The 27,057-nt window shown below is 42.6% G+C and overlaps 1 protein-coding gene across 2 annotated transcripts in view; it reads left to right on the top strand.

Annotated features, from left to right (window-relative positions):
- Positions 1-14,756, top strand: part of ABCD3 (ATP binding cassette subfamily D member 3) — an 86,595-nt gene extending 71,839 nt beyond the window's left edge. For both annotated transcript variants that reach the window (XM_033916940.1, XM_033916941.1), the window contains 3 exons: positions 8,466-8,570; positions 9,420-9,476; positions 12,646-14,756. In XM_033916940.1, coding sequence (XP_033772831.1) covers positions 8,466-8,570; positions 9,420-9,476; positions 12,646-12,723 — 240 coding nt within the window. In that variant the 3' untranslated portion in view covers positions 12,724-14,756. The remainder of the gene's footprint in view (positions 1-8,465; positions 8,571-9,419; positions 9,477-12,645) is intronic.
- The last annotated feature ends 12,301 nt before the right edge of the window (positions 14,757-27,057 follow it).

Below are 27,057 nucleotides of genomic sequence, written 5' to 3'. Positions count from 1 at the left end.
ATACTGATGACTCGCAAATCTACCTTTTTACACCTGAAATTTCTACGGGAATCAAGGCCCGAGTCTCAACCTGCTTCTCTGACATTGCTACCTGGATGTCTCATCGCTATCTAAAATTAAACATGGCCAATACTGAAGTCCTTTCCTCCTAAACCAGTCTCTCCCCTTCCACCATTCTCTATATTAGTGGATAACACTCTCTTCTTTAGCACTCTCCAGACCAGTAGAGGTTAACTTTACGAATGGGTATATATCTAATCATGACCAGCAGGTGGAGACTGAAAACAAAACTTTGGGACAGTATATCCTAGCCCCTCCTCTCTATTTCCCCCAGTCTTCTTTCAGTCTCCAGCAGGTGTTGAGTGATCTGTACCCATCTCCCTTGGTAGGGCTGTTGGAATTTGTTTAGGGGGTTTATTGTCCCTGTTTTTAGCCGGACGGAGCTTGGGCGGACTCTGTTTGGGGGTTCGTCCGACCTCGGGGGTGTTAAACCCGGCGGGTCACGAGCGGGGTCCCTCCCCCCACTTCCTCCACCTCCCCACATTTTTTTAGAGGAGCCTCAGCAGTAAGCCTTGCCCCCTAAGTCAAGCAAGGCATATTGCTTCGAGAGCCTGTGGAGTCTGTTCTGTAAAAAAAAAAAAAAAATCCTGAGGTAGTGCTGGTCTGAAGGGTTGTTTCCCTTTAAGAAAACTGTATTTTACTGTATTTTTTCATGTAACCAGCACTTTTTTATAGCTAGGTCGCGTATGGAGCAATTGTGCCCTTCTCCGGGGGAGTAGGACACAATTTTAGTCCAGCCGCGAGGCACTCGCGGCCGGCCTGAACTCGGCGGTTTGGGTCGGTGAGGTGGTGGAGCTCCGTCGGCAGCGGCTGCAGGCGCCCAGAGCTCCCCGCCGATGGTGCCTCGCGAGTCGGCTTGGAGCAGTGGGGAAGCCCGGTCTTCCACAACCGCCCACGGAGGGATTCCCCGAAGGATTCCCTCTCAGCTGATTTTTTGACAGCTGATGCCGGCTTGCCTGCTTTAGCGGCTGAGACTATTCAGGTTTCTCAGCCGCTTCAGGCTATGGAGGGAGCTTTTTTGGCGGGAAAACCGCCATCTTCTCTGTCTGGCCCCTCCATTTTGTCTTCCACCTCAGGTGACCTTCCCCCTGTTTTGACTATGCAGGGGCAAGGTTCTGCTGGGTCCCCTGCTGTGGCAGGGAGTCCCTTGGGACCCTCGGGGGGTTTTTCTCCTGAATTTTTCTTTTCTTTATGCAGAGCCTATTTCAGGCGGCTGGGGGTCCCGGTTGCGCCCAGGGGGTTTCGGGGGGTGGGTTTTCCTCCGCGCTCCCTGCGGCTTTGCCTCTTTCGTCTGGCGTGACGTCCCCTCCACCGCCTCCCTTGTCCAAGCGTCCGCGGGTGTCGTGGGACGAGAATTTGTGGTCGGAGGAACGGGTCGGTCTGGAGGAGGACCTGGACCCTTCTGAGGAGTTCCAGGACTCTCTGGAGGGGACGGAAGCTGGCGGCGGGTTGTCGGATTTCCCGTTCTCCAGTGACGAGGCGTCCGTGGTGCGCCTTTTTCAGAAAGATGAGCTGCCTGACCTTATTCAGCAGGTTTCTTCGGTTTTGCGTTTTGAGGACGCGCCGCCGGAGACTCCGCGTGTGGGGGACCCCCTGTTACGGGGGATCCGTTCCGTTTCCCGCTCTTTTCCTATGCATCAGGATATTCGGGATATTATTCTGGAGCAGTGGAAAACGCCGGAGACGCCGTTTCGGCTGGCGCGCAGCATGGCTCGCCTGTATCCCATTCCGGAAGGGGATCGGGCTACGTTAGCTTTGCCAGTCGTGGATACGGTGGTCTCGGCAATTTCCAAGCGGCATACCGTGCCTGTTGAGGGCGGTTCTGCCTTGCGGGACTCTGAGGAGCGCAAATTGGAGAGCATCCTTAAGCAAAATTTTCAGGTCTCTGCCTTTGGGGTCCAGGCGGCTATTTGTGGGGGACTGGTCGCTCGCGCCGTGTTTCGGTGGGCGGAGCGGGTCTTGGATCGAGAGTCTGACGACTGGTCTCTGGTGGATCAGGAGGTAGCGAAGATTGAGATGGCGGCCTCATTCCTCTCAGATGCTCTATATGACTTGGTGCGGATCTCGGCTAAGTCTATGGCTTTTGGCGTGGCCGCAAGGCGTGTGTTGTGGCTGCGCGCTTGGGCGGCGGATGCTGCGTCCAAAGCTAAGCTTACTAAATTTCCCTTTCGGGGGTCGTTTTTGTTTGGAGAGGACTTGGATAAGTTGATTCAGACTTTGTCGGACTCGAAAGTTCCCCGTCTGCCGGAGGACCGTGCCCGTCCGGCGTCTCGGGGGGGTGCGGCCCGGGGGCGTTTGCGGGATTTTCGCAAGTATCGCCCTGGGCGTGGGGCTGCTTCTTTCCAGTCTCCGGGATTTTCCCGGGGTCGGTTCTTCCAGCGCATGCAGCCCTTTCGGGGGGCCCGTCGGGGGGCAGGGAATCCCTCCGCCGGTTCCCCCGCTTCCCGTCCTGCACAATGACGCCTTGCCGGCGCCCCCTTTGGTTCCGGTGGGGGCCCGGCTGCGCGAATTTTTCCCCAAATGGGCCGAGATCACGTCCGATCAGTGGGTCCTGGAGGTGGTGCGGGACGGTTATGCCCTGGAGTTCGCCCGCTCTCTGCCGGATTTTTTCCTCGCTTCTCCATGTCAGACTCCGGGGAAGACGCAGGCTTTTCGCCAGACCCTTCAGCGCTTGCTAGATCTCAGGGCAGTTGTTCCGGTGCCCCCTCCGGAGTGGGGCACGGGCAGGTACTCCATTTACTTTGTGGTGCCCAAGAAGGAGGGGACCTTTCGGCCCATCCTCGATTTGAAAGGGGTCAACAGGGCTCTCAAGATTCCCTCTTTCCGTATGGAAACTCTGCGGTCGGTCATTCTGGCGGTTCAGCCGGGGGAGTTTCTCACTTCTCTCGATCTGACGGAGGCCTACTTGCATGTTCCCATTCGGGCCTCTCATCAGCGTTTCCTGCGCTTTGCGATCTTGGGTCGGCACTTTCAGTTCTGTGCGCTTCCCTTTGGGCTGGCCACGGCTCCTCGGACGTTCACCAAGGTGATGGTGGTCGTCGCGGCAGCCTTGCGGTCGGAGGGCATCCTGGTACACCCCTACCTGGACGACTGGTTAATTCGGGCAAAGTCGTTGCAGGAAAGCTCCCGGGTTACTGCTCGGGTGGTGGAGTTTCTCCGGTCGCTGGGCTGGGTGGTCAACCTTTCCAAGAGTCGGTTGGTCCCGGCTCAGCGTCTGGAGTACCTAGGGGTGCTGTTCGACACCTCCTTGGGGAGGGTCTTCCTCCCAGAGGGCCGGGTGAGCAAATTGCAATCTCAGATTCGCCTGCTTTTGGCGTCCCGGTGTCCTCGGGCGCGAGATTTCCTCCAGGTCTTGGGGTCGATGGCGGCGTCCCTGGACGTGGTGAGGTGGGCGCGGGCCCACATGCGTCCTCTCCAGTATGCTCTGCTCCGGAGGTGGTCTCCCCAGAGGCACGGGATGGATGTTCCGGTCCCCCTGCGAGGCTTGGCGCGCTGCAGTCTGCGTTGGTGGCTCCAGACCCCTCACCTAGTTCAGGGGGTGGGTCTGGATCTCCCGCAGTGGACGGTGCTCCTGACGGATGCGAGTCTCCTGGGTTGGGGGGCTCAGTGTTTGGGTCACTCAGCTCAGGGCACCTGGTCCACGGAGGAGGCCGCCTGGTCGATCAACGTGTTGGAGACCAGAGCGGTCCGTCTGGCGCTGTTGGTTTTCCACTCCCTGTTGCTGGGCAAGTCGGTCAGAGTGCTGTCGGACAATGCCACGGCGGTGGCTTAGGTCAATCGTCAGGGGGGCACCAAGAGCACTCAGGTGGCGCAGGAGGCGGCTCTGCTCATGGTTTGGGCGGAATCCCATCTGCTGGACCTCTCGGCCTCTCATATAGCCGGAGTAGAAAATGTTCAGGCAGACTTCCTCAGTCGTCACTTTCTAGATCCAGGAGAGTGGTGTCTCGGCGCCGAGGCGTTTCAGTTGATAGTGCAGGCTTGGGGGCAGCCCCTGATGGACCTGATGGCCACGGGTGGCAACGCCAAAGTGCCCCGCTTCTTCAGTCGTCGCAGGGACGGTCTGGCCGAGGGTCTGGATGCTCTGGTCCAGCAGTGGCCAACGGAGGGGCTGTTGTATGTGTTCCCTCCTTGGCCGCTGGTGGGCAGAGTGCTTCTTCGCATTGTTCACCATCCGGGTTTGGTGGTGCTGGTGGCGCCGGATTGGCCTCGCCGTCCGTGGTATGCGGATCTGGTGAGGCACCTGGTAGCGGATCCTCTTCCTCTGCCTCTCTCGGACGACCTTCTGATGCAGGGTCCCATTCCCATGTTCGACCCGTCTCCCTTCTGTCTTACGGCGTGGCTCTTGAAAGGGGTCGCCTTAGCAAGAAGGGATATTCAGACAAGGTGATCTCTACACTGTTGGGGTCCCGGAGGCTTTCTACCTCTCGGGCTTATGTGCGGGTTTGGCGTCTCTTTGAGGAATGGTGTCGGGCGTGGGGAGTGACCTCTTTTCGCGCTTATCTGCCTAACATTCTGGAGTTCTTGCAGGATGGCCTGGATAGAGGCCTGGCTTGGTCTTCTCTCCGGGTTCATATTGCGGCCCTGTCGGCCTTTCGAGGGTTGGTGTCAGGTCAGCGTTTATCGGCTCTTCCTGATGTGATTCGGTTTTTGCGGGCGGCCAAGTTGCTTAGGCCTCCCCTACGGCCCTCGGTTCCCTCTTGGGATCTTAATCTGGTTCTCTCTGTTTTGGTGCGTCCGCCTTTCAAGCCCTTGGACGACTGTTCTTTGAAGGACCTTACTTTGAAGGCGGTCTTTTTGGTGGCCATTACTTCTGCTAGGCGTGTTTCTGAGCTGCAGGCTTTCTCTTGTAGGGCTCCCTTCTTGGAGTTTTCTAGGGAGTGGGTCGTCTTGCGGCCTGTTCCTTCCTTTCTGCCGAAGGTTGTTTCTCCTTTTCATGTCAATCAATCGGTGGTTCTCCCGGTCTTGGGTGGTCGGGAGGGCTCTTCTGAGCAACGGCAGCTGCGCAAGTTGGATGTCGGTCGGGTCCTTCGCTCTTATGTGCAGCGGACCCAGGAATTCCGGAAGTCCAATCATCTCTTTGTCCTCCTGGCGGGTCCTCGTCGGGGAGCGGGCGCTTCTAAGGCTACTATTGCGCGCTGGATCAAGGAGACGATTGCTTCCGCTTATCTTCTGAAACAGCAGCCTGTTCCGGAGTTTCTCAAGGCTCATTCCACTCGGGGTCAGGCGGCTTCTTGGGCTGAGTCGTCGCTCGTGCCTCCAGTGGATATTTGTAAGGCTGCGGTTTGGTCCTCCTTGCATTCCTTTGTTCGTCATTATCGGGTTGATGTGCAGGCGCGTCGGGACGCGGTGTTCGGTGAGCGTGTACTGGTATCGGCCCTTCGGGGGTCCCGCCCGTGAGAGGGACTGCTTTGGTACGTCCCATTCGTAAAGTTAACCTCTACTGGTCTGGAGAGTGCTAAAGAAGGAGAAATTAGGTTCTTACCTGCTAATTTACTTTCTTTTAGCTTCTCCAGACCAGTAGAGGTCCCCACCCTGTCTGTTGTTGTTGTTGTTGGGGCTGTTGCGCGGGCAGTTTTTGGTTTTTGCTGCGGGTTCTAGTATTTTTCTAGGGCCGGGGAGAATTGAAGAACAGCGGCTGTGGCTCGGCTGGCTTAGCTGGCGAGCTGTGGGGACATTCTTCCTTCGGGAATTTCTCCTCTGCATTTTCCAACAGCATTTTGGGTATGTTATTTGTTACTCCTTTTGGAGTATTGTTTTTTCTCTCTGTTGTTTTCCAGTTCTTGGTTCTGCTTGGCTATTCGGCAGACTGAGGGAAATAGAGAGGAGGGGCTAGGATATACTGTCCCAAAGTTTTGTTTTCAGTCTCCACCTGCTGGTCATGATTAGATATATACCCATTCGTAAAGTTAACCTCTACTGGTCTGGAGAAGCTAAAAGAAAGTAAATTAGCAGGTAAGAACCTAATTTCTCCATCCTCCCTGTCTCATTGGCTCACAACCTCAGGATCATCTTTGACTCATCTCTCTCCTTCTCCTTGCATATCCAACAGACCCACAAAACTTGTTTCGTTCTCTATAATAATGCTAAAATCCGTCTTTTCCTTTCTGAGCACGCTGCCAAGATCCTCATCCACGCTCTTGTCACTTCTCATCTGGATTACTGCAATGTGCTTCTTGTGGGTCTTCCGCTAAGCCATATCTCTCCCCTTCAATCTGTTCAGAATTTTGCTGCATGCTGAGCAAGGGACATCGACGCCTTTGTGAAAGCTTTAGGTTTGAACCTAATAACACATGCAAAATGACACCAGCGCAAGGTTTTAAAAATTAATTAACATTTATTGAATTATTGTTTCTATTTTTCCATTATGAGATCAAAAGCGTCAGCATAATTGCTTAACAGTTGCGCTAATGGGAGATCGTCATAGTTGCCAAATGCTGGCCTTCTCATAACGGTCTCGAACTCATATCTCTGGTCATTCTATTATATAACTTTTAGCTCCGTGACATCATCAGTATAACAACCAATAACAATTCACCAAAGAGGTGGTCTTAAAAGTTTAGACAAAGGAAACATTCCTCCATGTTTCCAAGTTAGGCAGTTTTAGAAACTTACTTTTGATTTCTAAAATAATATTATAACATTATGCAAGAGAATCTACAATTATTAACATGGTGCTGAAAAGTCTTCAGCCCTAAATTTCATCCACACACAGTGCTGCAAAGTTGTTAGCCTGAAGGAGGGAGCTGACAGCTTCATGTTACACCGACACAGTGCTAAGCATGGGCTTCCAATGCCCCCCTTCCTATGCTTGAGACTGACTCTAATTACTTCCAGATGCTGCTGTAGGATTTCCCCAGGCTGCAAAAACATATAAATATGCTTTTCAAAACTTATTCCTTTTGTTCAAACTACACAGCCATACATAAATCACTCCAGTCACACAAATCACTCCAGCACTTGCTTGGGCCCAAGCATTCCATTCATAACTCGGCCATTCATACTTAATGCATTTTATATCTTAGTTTCGACACGTTATCTTCCTAGCCAGTCTAAAGCAAGCACATGTGGTATTAATTAACACCACGAGGCTGGGAGCGGGAAAACTCAGAGAGGACAAAGAAGACAGAATACTATTCACTGGCACAAGATGGTGTCCAAAGACAGGACAGATATAGTACAAACAGAGAACCCAAAATGGATTCCATGTAATCATGATTTCCACCATGATTTGGCTCAACAGCAAAGTACATACACAGATATTATTATGCTTTCCCTTATATTAATCTGTGGTGTGTTTTTTTTCTCTGGCCTTAGCTACATTATATTTAGATTTTTTATTCACCCTTTTTTCGTACGTTTCCATTGGGCGTGTTCCTAACTGACACATATGTTTGTCTAACTAGAATTACCCAGAATCATACGAAAAACAGGCGCTTTTGTAGAAAAACTCCACAAAAAATACTGAACTTATCATGTTCTGACATCCATTCCCATTACCGTCCCATAAACAGCACCCCCTGCTGGCCACGAGCCACTACTCCTCAATGCCTTGCATTCCGCCAGGGACGTTATACCCACATTACTTCTCTCAGGTCACTCTACTAGTTCCTTGTCCGTCTCCGCATACAATTCAAACTTCTCTTACTGACATTCAAATGTACTTGCTCTGCAGCTCCTCAGTATCTCTCCTCTCTTATTACTCCCTATACTCACTCTGTTCATCAGACAAGTCCCTCCTGTCAGTATCCTTCTCCTTTACTGCCAGCTCTCGCCTCCATCCCTTCTATCTTGCTGCACCGCATGTCTGGAACAACCTGCCTGGCTCGTTACGCCAGGCTCCATCTCTGGCGGTATTCAAATCCAGGCTGAAAGTCCACTTATTCAAAGCTGTATGTAAATCCTAACCCTACCAACATATCTGTCTGTTATCCCCTTTATAGTCTCCTACCACCCCTCCAGCCTCCTGTAATTCCATACAGGAGTATTAAGCCCAGACTCCCCTTTTTGTCACATGATATTATGCCTCATCAGCCCCCCTCTAATTCCCTACATGAGCACTATGTTCTGACTCCCCCACCCCTTTGTCCTGTGTTCTTTCATAATTAGATTGTAAGCTCTTTGAGCAGGGACCATCTCTTACATGCCCAATGTACAGTCCTGCATGCACCTGGTAGCACTATAGAAATAATAAATTATTGTTGTTGATTACATCAAAGAAGGCATAATTATTATGAAGAAGTTCTAGAGACAACAGAAGCTGTGATTATACAATGTACTTTTATGAGGATATGCATTTAGTAAAAAAAAAATAATACTAACTGGAAAATACTAAAAAGAAAAACTCTTAGAAAGAGGAAGGTTGATGAAGTGCTTGCATTTAACTTGGGTTTTTGCATTGTATTTAGATGGCAAGGTTATTCTACCACAAACCCCAATTTGCCATTTTGGATGAATGCACTAGTGCTGTTAGTGTTGATGTAGAAGGCTACATCTACAGTCACTGCAGAAAGGTAAGAGCAAAATTTATTGGTATATGTAGTTTTGTTGGGGAGGGACATATATCATTTATTTTAGAAATAAGTCATATCCGGAGAGGGCAGTTTTCCATGCCATTCCTGCATTCAGTAGAGGTGAGTCTGAGGATTGGGATCCCATCAATATGTAGTTCTGTATTTCCAAAATGTACCCACAGAGATAGGAGGTACAGTCCTCTGCAGGCAATTTTTTCTTGGATAACTTTCATAGAACAGGTGCACATGTACTTTTTCATCTTGAAAACTTATACAAAATTTTCATTGGACTGGATTTATTTCATTTGATAACCGGCTTGAACAAAACTGTGATATCGGTTTACAAAAGTACAAAGTAAAAAAACAAAATTGTAATGTAGAATATATACATTCAATCCTACACATTAATCCTACCAAAGTTAAAGAAAAAAAATTTAAAAAACCCAAATTTCAGTGTGTAATCTAAAATCAACTATTACATTATTGTGGGCAGTGGGAAAATCGTCCACCTGTGTCTGTTGCAAGACATTCAAATTAGTTGAGTGATTGCTGCTTCATAGACTGGGGGGCATCATATTTATATTTATATCTTTTGCTTTCTTTAACTATTTTAATGTGCATTTGTAGTGATATACTATATAATACTTATTGTTGTCTGAGTGTAATGCTAAGGTCCAGAGCTCTGCATGATACAGTGAGAGATTGACATGGTGTCTATATGCATAGAATGTAACGGCTTGGGCCAGCAGTGTTCCAAAGCTAGCACTATTTATTCCAAAGTATATGGTTAGAGAAATTCAATAAAATTCTGAGATTGTTTTGTGTCAAATTTTATTTTCTCCTTTTCAGGATGGCATTACTCTTTTTACAGTTTCTCACAGGAAATCCCTATGGAAACACCATGAGGTATGTCTTTCTAGTTTAATGGACATGTGAGTTTATTGAAAAGTATGACAGGTGAATTTTCCATTTCTCATTCTTGCCCAGTTGTGTCTCAAACTAAACTTTTTTAAAGAAGCATTTCTTGGGGAAAGTAGGGACAAGATTGGCACTGAGAACTAGAGCCTTTAATTTCTATATACCATGGTTCAAATCTTGATCAGCCTTCCGATGGACTTGGTGATCATAGTCTATTTTCTATCTTCTTCCTTACGGGTCCCACGGCAACCAGAGGGCATCCGCTCAAACTCAAGGGTGGGAGATTTCATGGTGACATCAGGAAATACTTCTTCACCGAAAGAGTGGTTGATCGATGGAATGGTCAACAGGTAGTTGAGGCCAGTAACGCACTTGACTTCAAGGGACGATGGGATAAGCATGTAGGTTCGCTCCAGGGAAATGCTTAAAAAGAGGGTTCTTGTTGAAGAAGGGTTCTTCGAGTGGGCAGACTTGTTGGGCCGACGGCCCTTTTCTGCCGTCATACTCTGTTTCTATATTTCTCATCAGAGAAGTGCTCTAGCGCTACATTTTGTTGAGATTAAAGATGAATGAGCATAGAAATTCAATTTATCCTTCCAGCCTTAGAAAAATGAAGGCAAATTAATAATAATAATAATTTTTATTATTATATACCGCCAAAGCCATGATAGTTCGAGGCGGTTTACAACAAGAGGTGCTGGATAAACAGCGAAGTGGTCACCATACAAAGTCATCGAATATAAGCTTACAGAATGGAAGAAGAGAAAGACTCTACAATTCTTAAGTTACAAGTCGTTGTCTCTGCAGGTCACCATACAGTCATCGAATACAAGCTTACAGAATAGAAGAAGAGAAAAACTATAAACTTCTTAGGTTACGAATCAATTAAACAAATTTGTTTTTATTGATTTTCTGAAATTGAAGTAGGATGAGGAGAGCGGGATGATGCTGCTCAGCCAATCGTTCCATTTACCTGCTTGGAAGGCGAGAGTTCTGTCCAGGAATCTTTTGTAGTGGCAGGCCTTTAATGTCGGATAGGTGAACAGATGAATTCTACATGTGGGCCTGGTAGAACTATCCAGAATAAATTGAGAAATCAAGTACGTGGGGGCCAGACCAAATATAGATTTAAAACTAAGACAAAAGAATTTAAACAAGACTCATGCTTCCAGGGGTAACCAGTGAAGTTTTTGATAATAGGGGCTTAAATGTTCCCATTTCTTCAAACCAAAAGTCAGTCGAACTGCTGAATTTTGGATAACTCAGAGTCTTTGAAGGTTTTTTTTTTTAAGGATCCCAAGTAAATTATGTTTCAGTAATCGAGCATTCTTAAGATGGAAGATTGAACCAATAATCGGAATGATGCTGCATCAAAGTATTTTCTGATGGTTCTGAATTTCCATAGTGTTGAGAAGCATTTTCTGACCAATAGATCAGACCAAATCAATAGACCAATAGATTTAGGCCCTGATTCTGCAAAGTGCTCCTGATTGTAGGCAGCTGTAGGCGTCCTACAGATGTCTAATCAGCCAATCGGGAGGCACTTAAAAAAAAAATTGCTCCCCAGGCAGACCGCCTATATTGAAGGCGCCTCCAGGGAACCTGGAGAGGCCCGCAAGCCCGCCTAAGCTTGCCTAAGGCTAGGTGGTAGCCTTAAGTGAACCTAGGCGGCCCTACACGTCTCCCTAGCAGTAGGGCAAACCTCCTTCAAAATGCTGAGTAACGATGTTCTAGTCATATGCACCTGATGTGATACACCTGTGTGTAATTTGAGCCACTTTAAGTGGGAGGATATGTGGGGGTGTCCTAATTTATTCCCCAGAATGCACGTTTTTGTGAATATCTTTTGTTTCATGAGTAAATCAAGGAAAATTTTTGTTGTTTACCTGCAATTACATTACTTTCTTTTCTAGAGATAAATTTAAAAAAGATTTAACATTGATATGTGAACATTTCTTAAGAAAGAACTGAATATATCATGGGGTGTTCTAATTTTTTCACATGACTGTAGCTGTGTCCATTCTGTCATCCATTGATTTGTTGTAAGTGGGTGCCATAAATTTTGGCATACCATCACGTTTTTTTGCTAGTATTCCGTAACAGCTTAAGTATGTCTTGAAGAATTGGCACTAAGCATGCCCCTTTGTGGCGCCGACATCTTGGTACCAAATTATAGAATTTCTCCATTTGTGTTTGTCAGTATATCATTAAACTTTAGTTTGAACATTTCCCTCAAAATGGCTCTTTTCGAAAGAAAAACCAGAGTGAACCAGAATATGGCTCTCCAGACTTTTTCTTCCATGAATTGAAATATTTTAGTGCTTAAAAATGTATCCACCACTCTCAAAAAATGGATTTAGCTACAACAAACTGCTGGCAGACTGATTCTCAGGGCAGCATCTGCTTTGTGCACTATGGAATGTTTTCCAAAATGACATAAGGGCATATTGGAAAATTGCCTTATAATGTGTTGGGGTATATGTAAGCAAAACTATCTCCAAGTGACAGAAAAGCTGAAGCAACTTCCACAGTGCATCTCTGTGGCCAAAGAAAAAACTCAAAAGCAGGACATACTTAATTTGAAGAATATTGTAGATCAGGGCTGCCCAAGTCCGGTCCTCGAGATCTACTAGCAGGCCAGGTTTTCAGGATATCCACAGTGAACATGCATGAGAGAGATTTGCATACCAAGAAGGTAATGCATGCAAATCTCTCTCATGCATATTCATTGTGGATATCCTGAAAACCTGGCCTGCCAGTAGATCTCGAGGACTGGACTTAGGCAGCCCTGTTCTAGATCCTTTGTTGTGTTGTGTCCAGAGTATCTAGTTGATGTGTTGAACAACTGTTGCAGAGACAATTCATTCTGCACTACAGCATTCCTGCTGCATGTCATAGAACCAAATAATTGTCTATCATGCCTTGCCTCTGAATCTCCATGAGTGGGTGCATTCTCAAAAAATTCATGAGAGAGTAGAAGAGCAAAACAAACCATCTAAGGCTGTTACCTTACCAAAGGACAATTCCCCTGAAACAGAAAGACAGCAGCATAGCTTTCACCACTATAATTAAAACTAATTGTGATATCATCTGCCTGTAAAAGTTTCAGATATTATTGGAGGATTTTTCATGGTTTTTAATGTCTTTCCTTCCACAGTATTATTTGCACATGGATGGCAGAGGCAATTATGAGTTCAAGCAGATCACTGAAGACACAATCGAGTTTGGATCTTAAATGCTACAATCTGTAATAGATGCACTACAGGCAATGATTGTTTCCAAAAGCGAGAGACTGATAATTACCAAAAACACTTAGAAATTCATATACTTTGTACAATACAGCTATGAAGTTTTCTAAACAACCTGACTAAACTAGTATGATCCTAAATAATTTGTGTTTATAACATTTAATATGTAGAATATTGCTAATTGTGTATATGTTGAATTAATTATTATTACTTCTTTACTAAGAATGTCCTTATTCTTGTGGTTAAAAACCTGCCCAAATTGAATTGGGCGTACATCAATATAACGTGATTCTTCCTAGAGTGCAAATCATTTGATGTTTGCTAATGGCTGCCATGGGCTACCCCTCTTAAAATCTGTAATTAGGATTACCTCATGTCTTTCTTTAGTTAAAACTAAACTTTTTTTTTTTTTAATTCAAATTCTGCAATACCAGAATCAAATCCTGCCTATTGGTTATTCAGTATATGATCTCTTCCTCCCATCTCGCTGCTAGTCTGGTAAAGAAAGATGTGGATTCCTTCAGTTGTATTCAAAAGTGCAGGCACTGCTTCCTAAATGTATATTTCAATTAATCCCTAAGTGAACAGAAGTTGACACAATCTCTTTTTAGTATAAAATTAAATATGATGTATTTTAATTTTTAATGCATAATTACTATTTATTTGCAATTTTTAACAGATTCAGAATAATAAAACAGTGAATATGGCAAGTGCAAATGTTAGGGCATCCTTTGAACCAATATTGATTTTAATTTATTCTTATTCTTTGTGGTTTGCCTATGATTCACAATCCCTAAGTGAATTATATAAAAATACATGCTTGTAAAATGAACAATTAACAAATTAAAGCATTGGTTCCCAAACCTTGTCCTGGAGGCACATTGGTCAATTAGGTTTTCAGGATATCCACAATGAATATTCATGAGACATTTGAATGCAGTGGAGGCAGTGCATGCAAATCTCTCATGAATATTCATTGTGGATTTCCGGAAAACCTGGTTGAGGTACCTCTCAGGACAAGGTTTGGGAATCACTGGATTAAAGCATAAAGCAATGTAAAATACTCATGTTTGAAAGGTTCCAAACTGAGTGTCCAGAGAATATCATTCCACTTTCTCAAACCTACCTAGGAGAGAACCAGCCACCAAGAAACTTCCAACTTATTGGTAGATATGTCCAACTGTGGTAAGTGAATAAGATCCTGCAATGAAAAAGGCAGTGTCCTCAGGGGGACGTTATACATGCATCAAGTTTCTTAAATAAGATAGTGCCATCCCCATAAAGTTTTTATAAACAAGACACAATATCATAAAACTTATCTACTTAGATAGTAGAAGCCAATGAAGTGCCTTCAAAATAGGACTTTCTACTATTAACCTTTGCCAGCAGCAGTTGTGTTCTGGGTCAGCTGAAAGCAGCACATGAAACATTTTTGCAGTTCCACTGGACATTATTAGTAAGTGAGCAAGATTATGTAAAATTATAGATAAAGAACACAGTTGGCAAAGCTATTGCGGGCCAAGAAGAGCTGACATCATCACTGGAGACACCTAAGGAGCAAAAGATAAATCTGAAGCCAGATTATCTCTAAACTTGAACAGTTGGTTTCACATCAGTTCTAACAAGATGCATAAGAGATATTCTTTGTTTAGATATCTACTATGCCTCACATTTAGATGGATTCAGCTTCAATTAATTATTCATCGACCAAACAGCTGTAAGCTATCCCATTGCTTCCTCCTGATTAGTATAGAATACTAATACTTAATTGGTTGAATGTTATTTATATGCAAGTGCTATTTGGGCACTAAGCGGTATTCTGTAATCTTAGCATACATCTTGCGTAGAGTGCAGGTCATGGGTGGGGCATAGGCATCTCCCACAATTATGCACAAGTTATAGGATCGTGTCACATGCTAAAGTACAGCATTCTAGATGTGCTATAGTTATGTCTAAATACACAAAAAAACACCCTTAATGCTCAAGATTTCATATCAAATCAACTTCAAAAGGGAGAAAAGACCTCAGTGTCTAGGGGTTCACAAAATGGCTACCCACATAGACAAACTGGTCTTAAATGGAACTTGAGACCAGAAGACACATCCTTGGTCAGAAAAACTCCCAAAAGAGAAGAAGACGCGATAAGGTCACAATTTACAAAGTGAGTCTATTTCAAAAGTAAAAACAGTCTTATCAATTTTAGCTCACAGATCACTTATCTAAAATTCACTGTCTTCTCAATGTCTCAATAACTTCTCAATCGATATTAATGAAAACTTGGGGCTTGAACGCAGGAAAAAACCGGCTCCAAAAGGGGATCAGCTTAAAGGATAGCAACTACTTCTATAAAACTGCTAGCCCGCCTCCATGAAATCCAACAGGGCTTCCCGTTTCGCTAATGAGCTTCTTCAGGGATTTGAGTGTCAATTCACCTGCTTCCACTCCTGTGAAGCGGGTGAATTGACACTCAAATCCCTGAAGAAGCTCATTAGCGAAACAGGAAGCCCTGTTGGATTTCATGGAGGCAGGCTAGCAGTTGTATAGAAGTAGCTGCTATCCTTTAAGCTGATCCCCTTTTGGAGCCGGTTTTTTCCTGCGTTCAAGCCCCAAGTTTTCATTAATATCGATTGAGAAGACAGCGAATTTCAGATAAGTGATCTGTGAGCTAAAATTGATAAGATTGTTTTTATTTTTGAAATAGACTCACTTTGTAAATTGTGACCTTATCGCGTCTTCTCTTTTGGGAGTTTTTCTGACCAAGGATGTGTCTTCTGGTCTCAAGTTCCATTTAAGACCAGTTTGTCTATGTGGGTAGCCATTTTGTGAACCCCTAGACACTGAGGTCTTTTCTCCCTTTTGAAGTTGATTTGATATGAAATCTTGAGCATTAAGGGTGTTTTTTTGTGTATTTTGATTTATTTGACATCCTTTCTTGATTTACATATATTTTTTCTATAGTTATGTCTGCCATAGACATGGTATAAGTGGGCATGCCTAAATGTTGGCGAATAATTTCCAATTTATGCTAGTATTATGTAATGTAATCTGGGTACGCAGATCACATTATAGAATTTTCACTTAGTGCCCAGCTTTTTGGTGCATGTTACAGAATTGCTTCCAATAAGCTCTTCAAATGTTTCATTTTTGGGGGGAGATGTATCTTTTGTAGCTGTGGTTAAATTTTTCAGTTTTGTTTGGTTCAAAGCACTCTTCAAAAACTTTCAGACTTATCAAGGTTTTCTTTTGCATATTTTAAATAATGGAGAAACGGTTCCCCCCCCCTAATAATCGTTGCTATATAAACAGTGCTATACTGTGGACCTGTGGACATCTACTCCATTATCAACAACTTTTTCAGCAGGTCATCTATAGTGATCTGTGGGTTCTGTTTTTCAAATTTAACCACTTTTCAGACAGTTTTGTCAAGTTTTTCTGTTTCTTCCAGGTTGTGCCTTGCCTGCCACAGTTTCATGAAACTTCTGTGTTTAACAGTATTCCTGACAGTTGAAATTGCTAGCTGGGAAGGTTCTGAAAACTTTTAATAGTCTTCCTCTGCATTGTAAGAGGGAATTATCTTTATTTCCAATTGTTCGAACAACTGCTTAGAGAATGCCTTGGTTATTGAAAGTAGACAGGAGAATAATCACAAGCTAAGAAGTCAATCAAACCTGCTGGACCTAATTAATAAATTAATCTAGAAGTGTGTAGTAATGAATCAACCAGATGTGGATGTCTAGTCTTTTGCATATGCTGTGTTCATTTTTAAAAAAAATTATCTTCAGTCTGTTAAAATCAGCAAATGGTGATTTTTGCATTAAAAGTTGTCGAAAGATGTATTTAGTTTTGTAACATGTAGAGGCCGTGTCAGTTTTTATTCACTTAGGATTCGGAAAAACATAATTTAACCAGAGATATCTAAACCTTTGCACTCAGGAGGGCTTTGATGGACTTGTCAAGGATTTTTGACTGTGCTGATAACATGAAAAGTATTTCTAAATAAAGCATAAAAACATGCTGTGTAGAAATGCTGTTGAGCTATTGCACCTTTGAACTTGAGTCATCCCAAACATATTAGAAGACTCCCCACTCCAAAGGAATGAATAAACTGCTGCCTTTTGGGTTCTGCACCTGTCATCCCTTCCACCTTATGAGTGGGAGTCCTATTTTACTTTCAAACTCTGTATGACTAAAATACTACAGCATTATTTTGAATGAATCGGTTACTTGCTGATCTTTTTATTCTGCTTAATGGGGAACCATTTGTATGAGTTACTAAGATAGTGATGTGGCAGTTCACATGTGTTTATAAAATAATGCTGCTCTAAATGAAGGCATACATTGATTATGCAATAAATTTGTTTCCTTTAAATTTTTATCAGGGATGTGTATCATTCTCTTTATTTTCTATCTTTTTTTTTTTTTTTTTTTTGAGAAATTACTAATAGGTGGATTTAATTTCCTCTACTTTGATTATGTGTAGTAATTTTATGTAAGTTCTATGGTAGTAAGTTGCAAATGTTATCAGTACAATATGTAGTGCTTATCAAGCCTAATAAGGAAATATGGTCCAGAATGGTATTACCTCAGTAAAAATGCCATAATTGGATAAATTCCCATTGATGCTACTGCAACTGCTTGAATAGACTGGGCAATCCAAGTGTCTCTGCTTTTATCATCCTCAAAAAATATTATTACCAGTGCCCTAAGATTTGCATAATCAAGTGTGGCACAGCGATGAAGCATTCCCCTCACCCTCTGATTGCTTCTCCATTTAAAGGTTACTAAACTGGGAATAGCTGACATTTCTGCTTGTTTGTGTTTGGGAAGAGGGTGCTAGTGTGTAAAAAGATTTTGGATGGTGATCCCACCCAAGAGTTGTCTGATATGATTGTTCATATTTTATTGCAAGCTTTGGAATCTGGAGTAATCACTGAAGGAGAATATAAATTTTTGTGTTGTAAACATCATGTGATTTCAGTCATCTATTTTGTTCCAAAGATACATAAGACCTTGGTAGATCCCCATGGACATCCAATAGTTGCTGGGATTGGCTCTATAGAACCCTTGTCTAAGTATATAGATTTGCAAATTACCATATTTTTCGCTCCATAAGACGCACTTTTTCTACTCCCAAAAAGAGGGTGCGTCATATGGAGCGAACACACCTCTGCACCCCCCCCCCCCCCCCGCATTCTGCTGCTGCTGCTCGTCGCCCTCTTACCCGCTCGCCACCACAGGAAAGGAAAAGAAAGGCTTGCGGCGTGCAATCGGGCCCACAAGTCTTTTCCTGATGTCAATTCTGACGTCGGAGAGAAGGTCCGGGCCAGCCAATTGCTGGCCTGGACCTTATCTCCGACGTCAGAATTGACGTCAGGGGAAGGCTTGTGGGCCCAATTGCACGCCGCCGGCCTTTCCTTCATGGAGTTGCGGCGGACCAGGGAGGAGGAATTGGCGTGGCAGAGAGGAAGGCAGGCAGGCTTCGGTGTGGGAGGGAGGCAGACTTCAGTGTGGCAGAGAGGGAGGGAAGTAGGCAGGCAGGCAGGCTTCAGTGTAGGAGGGAGGAAGGACAAAGGCAGGGAGGAAGAGGGGCAAAAACTCGGGACATAGGAGGGAGGGAGGGAATAGAAAGACAATTGTTAAGCCTAAGGAAGTAAGGAGAGAAAGAACTATCGAGTAGTGCAACCAGAAATCACCAGACAATAAAGGTAGGATTTCAGTTTAGTGATCAAAATCTGTCTGCTGCAGTATATTGATCTATTTTTCTAGGGGGCTGGGTTCAGAGGCACAATTTGGTTCAGAATATTTTTTTTCTTGGTTTTTCCCCCTCTAAATCTAGGGTGCATCTTATGGAGTGAAAAATATGGTAAAAGCGATGTCTTGAAAGTGTTGTCATTTGTACAGGACACTACTGATATGATCAGACTTTTGGAAGATTGTGGTGATGTGTCGTCACAAGCTCTTCTAGTTACTATGGATATCACATCCCTTTATACAAATATTCCACCACAAGCAGCGGTGGCTATTATCGGGAAACATTTAGAACTTATGGAGGTATCCACTGCTCATACTGATTTTTTGGTACAGTTGGCTCGAATAGCTTTAGAGAAGAACTATTGTCAATTTGACCAAACATTTTATATGCAAATTCAGGGTAAGGCTATGGGGGCGAAAATGGCACTGTCTTTAGCAGTGATGGCGAACCTCTTAGAGACCGAGTGCCCAAACTGCAACCCTAAACCCACTTATTTATCACAAAGTGCCAACACAGCAATTTAACCTGAATACTGAGGTTTTAATTTAGAATAAACTCGTACATTAACATCTTAATGATCTTCCACTATCTGTTCTTGCCTTTTTTGCTGTATTCATTTTTGGGTGTTCAAGACTTGAAGTCTACATAAACACAAAATAAAAAAAATGAAGCACCCAATACAAATCTAGCTCTATACCCAAAATAGCTTAACACTATTAGTTAACACTAAAGAAATGGATATTCCCTGAATTAACAATCTGCTCCCCTCTGCTATGCCATGCTGTGACCTATGCTTCCCTCCAACCTAGCACTTCTCCAACCCCACCACTGGCATCACCACCACAGACTCAACAGGCTGCTGTTTGTGCCGCATCCTCACGCCACATGTGAGCTGCCCGCCTTACCCTAGATGGGGGAGGGAGAAAGCGTTCCCATTGGGCTGCTGGGCAGAGGGACAGATGATGTGAGAAATGTCCTCATGTGTGCGTGTGGAGGGGAGCAGCCCGGCCCCGCGTCCCTCTGGCTGTCAAGTAACGATCTCTGGCGAACTCTGTGCTGGGGTGATGGCGCACGTGCCCCCCTCTGGCATGCGTGCCATAGATTTGCCACCACTGTTCTTGTCTATATGTATCAGAGTTTTTAAAACAAATTGTTATATTCATCTGCTTTTCTAAACACATACCTCTGGAAATGGTATATTGATGACATGTTTGCAGTGTGGAGAGGCACATGTGAAGAACTGTACAATTTTTTCCATTGGCTGAATCAATGTGATCCCCACTTGTAATTCTATTTGCAGGTATATCAAAACACTATCATCTTTTTTGGACTTCTTAATATGTATAGAGGATGGAAGATTTGTTACCACTCTTTATAGGAAATCAACTGAGAGAAATAACCTTTTATGTTGACAGCTTCCACCCCAAACACTTACTTGACAACATCCCATTTAGTCAGTTTTTGAGGCTTCAATGCATTTGCTCTTCCAGTGAGGATTTTACCCTCAAAGCAGAGGAGCTCCGTGTGAGATTTGCACAGAGGGGCTATCCAAATTCTGTTATAAAGAGAGTGTATAATTATGAAGCACATATTTTGACTTGCCGTCCAATGATCCAATTAGTGAATATGAAGAAAATATATAAGGCAGTAACTTCATAATTTTTAATTCATCCTGAATCATTTTTGTAATTTACAAACAAGGATATACTGTAGATATAAAACATTTGCTATCACACTATTTTCAAGGTTGTAGTAACAAGGGTCTTTCAGCAGAGGGCAGTCAAAATGAACAAAAGAAATCATTTTGTACTAAATCTAAATAATGTGCATTAACTGCTTTACTAAGGCCAGCCCAGGGCTACAAAATGTACCTCACACTTTAAGCTTGGAAAAAAAGGATTCTTCTGGTAAAATGACTTTTACATGCAACAAAGATGTCAAATTCCATAAAACTGGAATTAACTAGATAGATTTTAAAAATTTCAGGTTTGCTTGTTGGATGCTTTGATATACTGGCCACTATAACCTTCAATGTCCTTTTTACCCTTTCACTTCTTATTCAAACTCTTTTAGGGCTTCAGACATTTCTATGTCACCGAATAAACTTACAGCCATGGCTTCCTCACTAGCCCCATCACGCTTTTTTAATGTTTTTTAATTTGATTTATAAACTTTTAAAGTGCTCCGTGCTGAATTTAATAACTTAATCCTTATGTAAATTTAAAACTTATCTTAACTTGATTGACTTAACTTAGTTCAGTCTTTTCTCATAATATCATTGGGAAGGGACCTGTCATTTCGACATGTTTCGCCCCTCCGGCTGTTTCAAGAAAAGTCCCCCCTTTTCCAACTTATCTGCACCATCCATTTCTTGTGGAGCGGGATGGTGCAGATAAGGAGGCTGAAAGAAGGGGAAAAAATAGTGCAACCAGAGACTCATGAAATCACCAGACAACAATGATTTTATTTTCAATTTAGTGATCAAAATGTGTCCGTTTTGAGAATTTATATCCGCTGTCTATATTTTGCACTATGGCCCCCTTTTACTAAACCGCAAAAGCAATTTTTAGCGCATGGAGCTTATGAGCATCAAGAGCAGCATGGGACATTCAGCGCAGCTCCCTGCGCCAAAAAATGCTATTGTGGTTTAGTAAAAAGGGAGGGGGGTATATTTTTCTATTTTTGTATGGTTGTTACTGAGGTGACATTGCATAGAGTCATCTGCCTTGACCTCTTTGAAAAAACCCCGGAATATAAATGATAATTAACATTTTCTCTGCATACAGTGTGCTTTGTTTTTTAAAAAAAATTTTAGTGTTGGTAGATCATTTTGACTTGGTCGTTTTAAAAGCAGCTCGCAAGCCCAAAAGTGTGGGCACCCCTGAACTAAACCATAGGAAAAAGTTGGCAATCACTCATGAGTGCATGTATGATGTTTTCAAAGGACATGATAAAATCACTGTTCTGTGTGGCTTGAGACCAGTAACCAGTTCAACATACACAGGCAATTCCACTGTTCTTATAGGCTATATTAATTGAATATTTGCACAGAATTTTTCTATTGTTTGACCGACCACAGTTTGAAAATCTTTACCAGTGTGATTCTTTTGCAAGCATTTATCTTTTGTGTGTGGCGGGGTCTCCTGAAGCAGACGCCGAAACGGGGCCGCGTCGGGACCCTGAGTATAGCTTTATGCTTACAAGATAAGTACATTTCTGTACAACCTGAATGCAATCTCCTATTGTACTTTTTTCAAAGACGAATCAACTTATATATTATTGTTGAAAACATTACAAACAGTTGCCTTCTTGAGTTGGACTTGCCCTCACTGCATTTCTAGCTATGATTGGATGCAAAACTCTTTTTTCTAAGAGAGGATAATCTTCCCCTCTTCAGAGTTACAAGTCTCTGAGCTTTGAGACAGTAGCGCTTGTCCTTCTCATATGTTGGCTTACTGAGTGAGTCAGTCTTTATCTTGTTATATTAATTGAATAGCAACATTTAAGATGAAATGATCCATTGTTTGCATGAAGAGGTTTACAATAGCAAAATCCTCTTCTACGTTTCGCTGTTTGATTTGGTTAAAATTGTAAGTTTTATATTGAATTGTACTTGCTGTAAACCGCCTTGGATGAATCTCTTCATAAAGGTGGTTGATAAATCTAAATAAATAAAAATTAAACCCCCCACCTGAAAAACTAACCCCCTCTTCTATGAAACTGCTATCGCAGTTTCTAGTACAGAGCTACGCTGAATGGCCCGCGCTGCTCCCGATGCTCATAGGAAATCTATGAGCGACGGGAGCAGCGCGGGCCATTCAGTGTGGCTCCCCGTGCTAGAAACTGCTAGTGCAGTTTAATAGAAAAGGCCCTAAGAGTATCCTGATAGAGGGGATTAAGAAAGAAGCTGTGAGGGCTCAGGCGGATTTGAATGAACAGACAAACATGAGTGAATGCAAATTATGAATAGGAATGCAAGTTATGAATAGGAATTAAAAGATTACATTTAACTACCTACTCATACTTTTCTTAGGGAATCCAATTTGGAAATCAGAACTACAAGTCTCTGCATGAAATGGGGAGCAACCTGAGTGGGATCAATTCTGTTGGGTGATTCTGGATTTCTGAACTCTCTTTATAATGACAGGGGTTGCCATGCAGCTTATTTTTTAAATTGGAAAAATTGGGATAGACTAAATTACACATTTTGGTGGGAATCTCAACTATATTTTTAAAATGGAGCGGTTTATGGCCATTCAGCAGGGAAATTACAAGAAATTTATGGATGTTTGGGAACCATTAACTAAATACTGTAAGGATTGATTTCTTTAGCTGTCCCTTTAACATACACATCCAGGGTGGGGGGATACATTGTGGAATTGGTTTCAGGGGTATGTATTGATTGTTCTTGAAGGTATTTATTTACTGATTAATAGGTGTAAGGGGGGGAATTAATTTTCCTTTTTATACATTTTTGTAAGTTAAGATGCTTTAATTTTAATATTATATGTAAATGTATTAGTTATTGTGCACTTCTGTAGTTTAAATTGAATAAAGAATTTTTATTTTTTTTTTAAAGAATTTTTCTGAACTAGAAGAATCCTGCAAGGGCTAGTGGAAAAAATTTCAAAATAAAAAGACTTAAGAAATGAAAATTAAATGGAACTTTTAAGTCAAGGTAATTTCAGCAAGACAATTTGATTGATTTTAAGTACTTAATGATTGATTTGGGAGGTATACAACAGGAAAGAAAGATGAAGGTTTCTAAATGATCTTCACAGTGCTAAATTGAATTATGTTGAAAATCTTTGCGGAGATCAAAACATGCTCAGAGTTATGCAAGTAATATATTGCTGAGTTACATTTTATGATTTTTTATTTATTATAACTTACTATACTCTTTCCTGGAGAGATAAAGCAGTGGACAATTGACAATAAATCTAAGTCTGAGAGGAAAGGATGCCAATTGTCATATAAAAGGAAATAAATTGAAGGAAAGAGTAATAAAAGTAATAGTAACAGAAATATATTAGTGGCAACATATCACTAGTAATATATTACTTTTAAAAGTATGAGAAACCACTGTTAAGTTACTTTCCAAAAGTAATATAAAACAGTGACTAGTTTCATTAGGAAACAGCAATGTGTTAGATTACTTTTACAATGTATTACTTGTAAAAGTAATATTACCAGTAATATATTACTGTCCATCTCTGAGCATGCTGACAACCAGTAAAATACAATGATATCAAATCAGAACCATGGACAAATCCCTGCGGAGTTCCACAAGGATCACCTCTCTCACCTACGCTCTTCAACCTCTTTATTTCCTCCCTAGGAGCCACTTTAGATACCCTAGATGTCACATCTTTCAGCTATGCTGATGACATCACCATAATCCTCCCCTTCGACTCATCAGAGACCACCACCACAACAAAGCTAGAAACAACCTTAGACACAGTAGAAAAATGGATGATGGATCACAAACTAAAACTAAATTCTGAAAAAACAAAATTCCTTTTGCTTGAAAAAGCCCAAACTCCTACCATCACTGAACTGAAAATCAAAAATACCAAATACCCAATACAACCCGAACTAAAACTCCTAGGAGTTACGATAGACAGATGTTGCACAATGCAGCCCCAGATCAACAAAACAACCCAGAAAGCTTTTCTAACCATGAGAAATCTCCGTAAAATCAGAAAATTCTTTGACCAAGCACAATTTAGACTAATCGTCCAATCCCTAGTCTTAGGTCTGCTGGATTATTGCAACTCCCTATATCTTCCTTGTCCAGCCACTATGATAAAACAACTCCAGACCATACAAAACACCGCCCTCAGATTGATCTACTCACTCAAAAAATATGATCACATAACAACTGCCTTCTTAGACTCTCACTGGCTACCCATACAAGCACGAATCCAATTCAAATTCCACTGCCTGATATTCAAAGCATTACACGGCTCTTCCCCCTCTTATCTAAATAACCGCTTAAACCAAATCTCCACCTCAAGACACAGAAGAACCTCGAACCCTTTCGCCTTCCCCCCACTCAAAGGCACACAACGCAAGAAAATGTTTGACAACCTTCTGGCAACACAAGCAGCAAAAATCAACCATTCCATCTCCAATCTGATGACAATATCAGACAACTTCAAAACATTCAGAAAAGAAATCAAAACCCTGCTTTTCAAAAAATTCATCCAAATATCTTAACCCCTCCTCTTTTACCTCCAGAAGATTCACCTACCTTCAGATAACCTTCCCCCAAATTACCCACCTTAACACCTTCCAATTAAACAAATACCATAAATAGATTGTAACCTACCCTCTCTAACTGCATTCCATATGTATTTTTCATACAGTTCTTCACTGTCAGTTTAATTTCCATCCTATAAGTTCACATAGAATTTTTCTTTTTTCAACCATCTTTATTTTCTCTTCTTTATTAATTTCCAGGTACTTTAGTTAGATTGTGAGCCTTCGGGACAGTAAGGGAATTTTTTTAAGTACCTTCTTACTTCTCATTTATAATCTTAATGTATATTTTCTTCAAACCGCTTAGAACCTAACGGATGTAGCGGTATATAAGAAATAAATTACATTACATTACATAAAGGGGCTCATTTGCTAAACTGCTCTAGCAAATGGCCTTAGCACAGCCTAATGCAGGACTTTTTGCATGCTAAGCCCAATCCAAGCTATAAATTCGACCTTTCAAATATTTCATTTTCTGTCCATACGCTAACGTTGGCATTAGCACAGGGCCACTGGAGGAAAAAAAAATTGCTGTGGGGGCCTTACTGCCTCCTATTTAGGAGGCATTAAAGGTTCCCACGTTAAGTCAGTGTTATTCAGTTAGCTGAACAGCCATTCTCTGCCCCTGACACGTCTCCTCTCACAATAAACTAAAAAAATAAGTACTGTTCAGTTAGCACACATAAGTGGCAAAATAGCAAAACACCTTGCTACGTCCTGCATTAGGCCATTTCCCATGTTATGTTTTTGACAACAGCAAGATAACAAACCAGAGTTAGATACAAAGAACAAAATAGCAACCAATAAGTCAAGTCATCAATCTTTTGTAGAAAGCATAGGATAACCCTCTCCCCCCTGTTCCCCCAATAGTCCCATCCCCTGATTCACCACCTCCTGCTCTCCAAGCCCCCCTTTCCCCGAACTCAAAGAACAATCCAGAAGAGTAAATGCCAGGTTGTGAAGTCACTGATGAAAGCAAGCTCAAAAGGAACAATTAGATCACTAGATCTGTTTGTTATTCCCTGTTTTAAATTTTATACATCACATTGAATATATGATAATATGTTTTAATCAAATTTTATTAAACTTGAAACTAGATGAGATGGACAGCAGCCCCTGAGGAGGCAAGCAGTTTGGTGAAACAGCGGCCCCCATTGGGTTACTTCAAGTGCTGTTTGAATTCATGTGAATCGTTGCCTTCATAAATATAATTTTAATGCACACTACTTCTTGAGCACATTTTTGCACTTGTATTATATGTTTCATAAATGAGGAGGGTTGTTTTTTTTTAATACTAAGAAAGAAAATTGAACCAAGCATAAAAAGACAATTCATTAATTCTTTTTCTCTCTCTAAGTTTGTGGGGTTTTTTTTTTTTTTTAGTTCAACTCTTAGGGCTCCTTTTACAAAGGTGTGCTAGCGGTTTCGCATGCTAGCCGCTACTGCCTCCTTTTAAGCAGGTGGTAGTTTTTCAGTTAGCGCATGCTAATCTTGTGCATGCGCTAAAATCGGTAACGCATCTTTGTAAAAGGAGCCCTTAGCATCAGGTTGCCGAGTGATATTGTTCAGTTATTATCCCCAAATTATATAAATGACATAAGAACATCAGAAGTGCCTCTGCTGGATCAGACCAGAGGTCCATCGCGCCCAGCAGTCCGTTCGCGCGGCGGCCCAACAGGTCCAGGACCTGTGTAGTTGTCCTATATCTATACCCCTCTATCCCCTTTTCCTTCAGAAAACTGTCCAATTCCTTCTTGAACCCTAATACCGTACTCTGTCCTATCGCACCCTCTGGAAGCGCATTCCAGGTGTCCACCACCCGCTGGGTGAAGAAAAACTTCCTAGCATTGGTTTTGAATCTGTACCCTTCCAACTTTTCCGAATGTCCTCTTGTTCTTTTAGTTTTTGAAAGTTTGAAGAATCTGTCCCTCTCTACTCTCTCTATGCCCTTCATGATCGTGTAAGTCTCTATCATATCCCCTCTTAAGTCTCCTCTTCTCCAGGGAAAAGAGTCCCAGTTTCTCCAATCTCTCAGCGTATGAAAGGTTTTCTATACCTTTTATAAGATGTGTTATTCTCCTCTGAGCCCTCTCGAGTATCGCCATATCCTTCTTAAGGTACGGCGACCAATGCTGGATGCAGTACTCCAGATGCGGGCGCACCATCACCCGATACAATGGCAGGATAACTTCTTTCGTTCTGGTTGTAATACCCTTCTTGATTATACCTAGCATTCTATTCGCTCTCTTAGCGGCTGCTGCGCACTGTGCTGTCGGCTTCATTGTCATGTCCACCATTACCCCCAAGT

The sequence above is a fragment of the Geotrypetes seraphini genome, chromosome 12 (assembly GCF_902459505.1).
Source record: "Geotrypetes seraphini chromosome 12, aGeoSer1.1, whole genome shotgun sequence".
Classification (NCBI taxonomy): domain Eukaryota; kingdom Metazoa; phylum Chordata; class Amphibia; order Gymnophiona; family Dermophiidae; genus Geotrypetes; species Geotrypetes seraphini.
The sequence above is the reverse complement of the archived record's forward strand: the minus strand, read 5'-3'. Positions and strand labels throughout refer to the sequence as shown.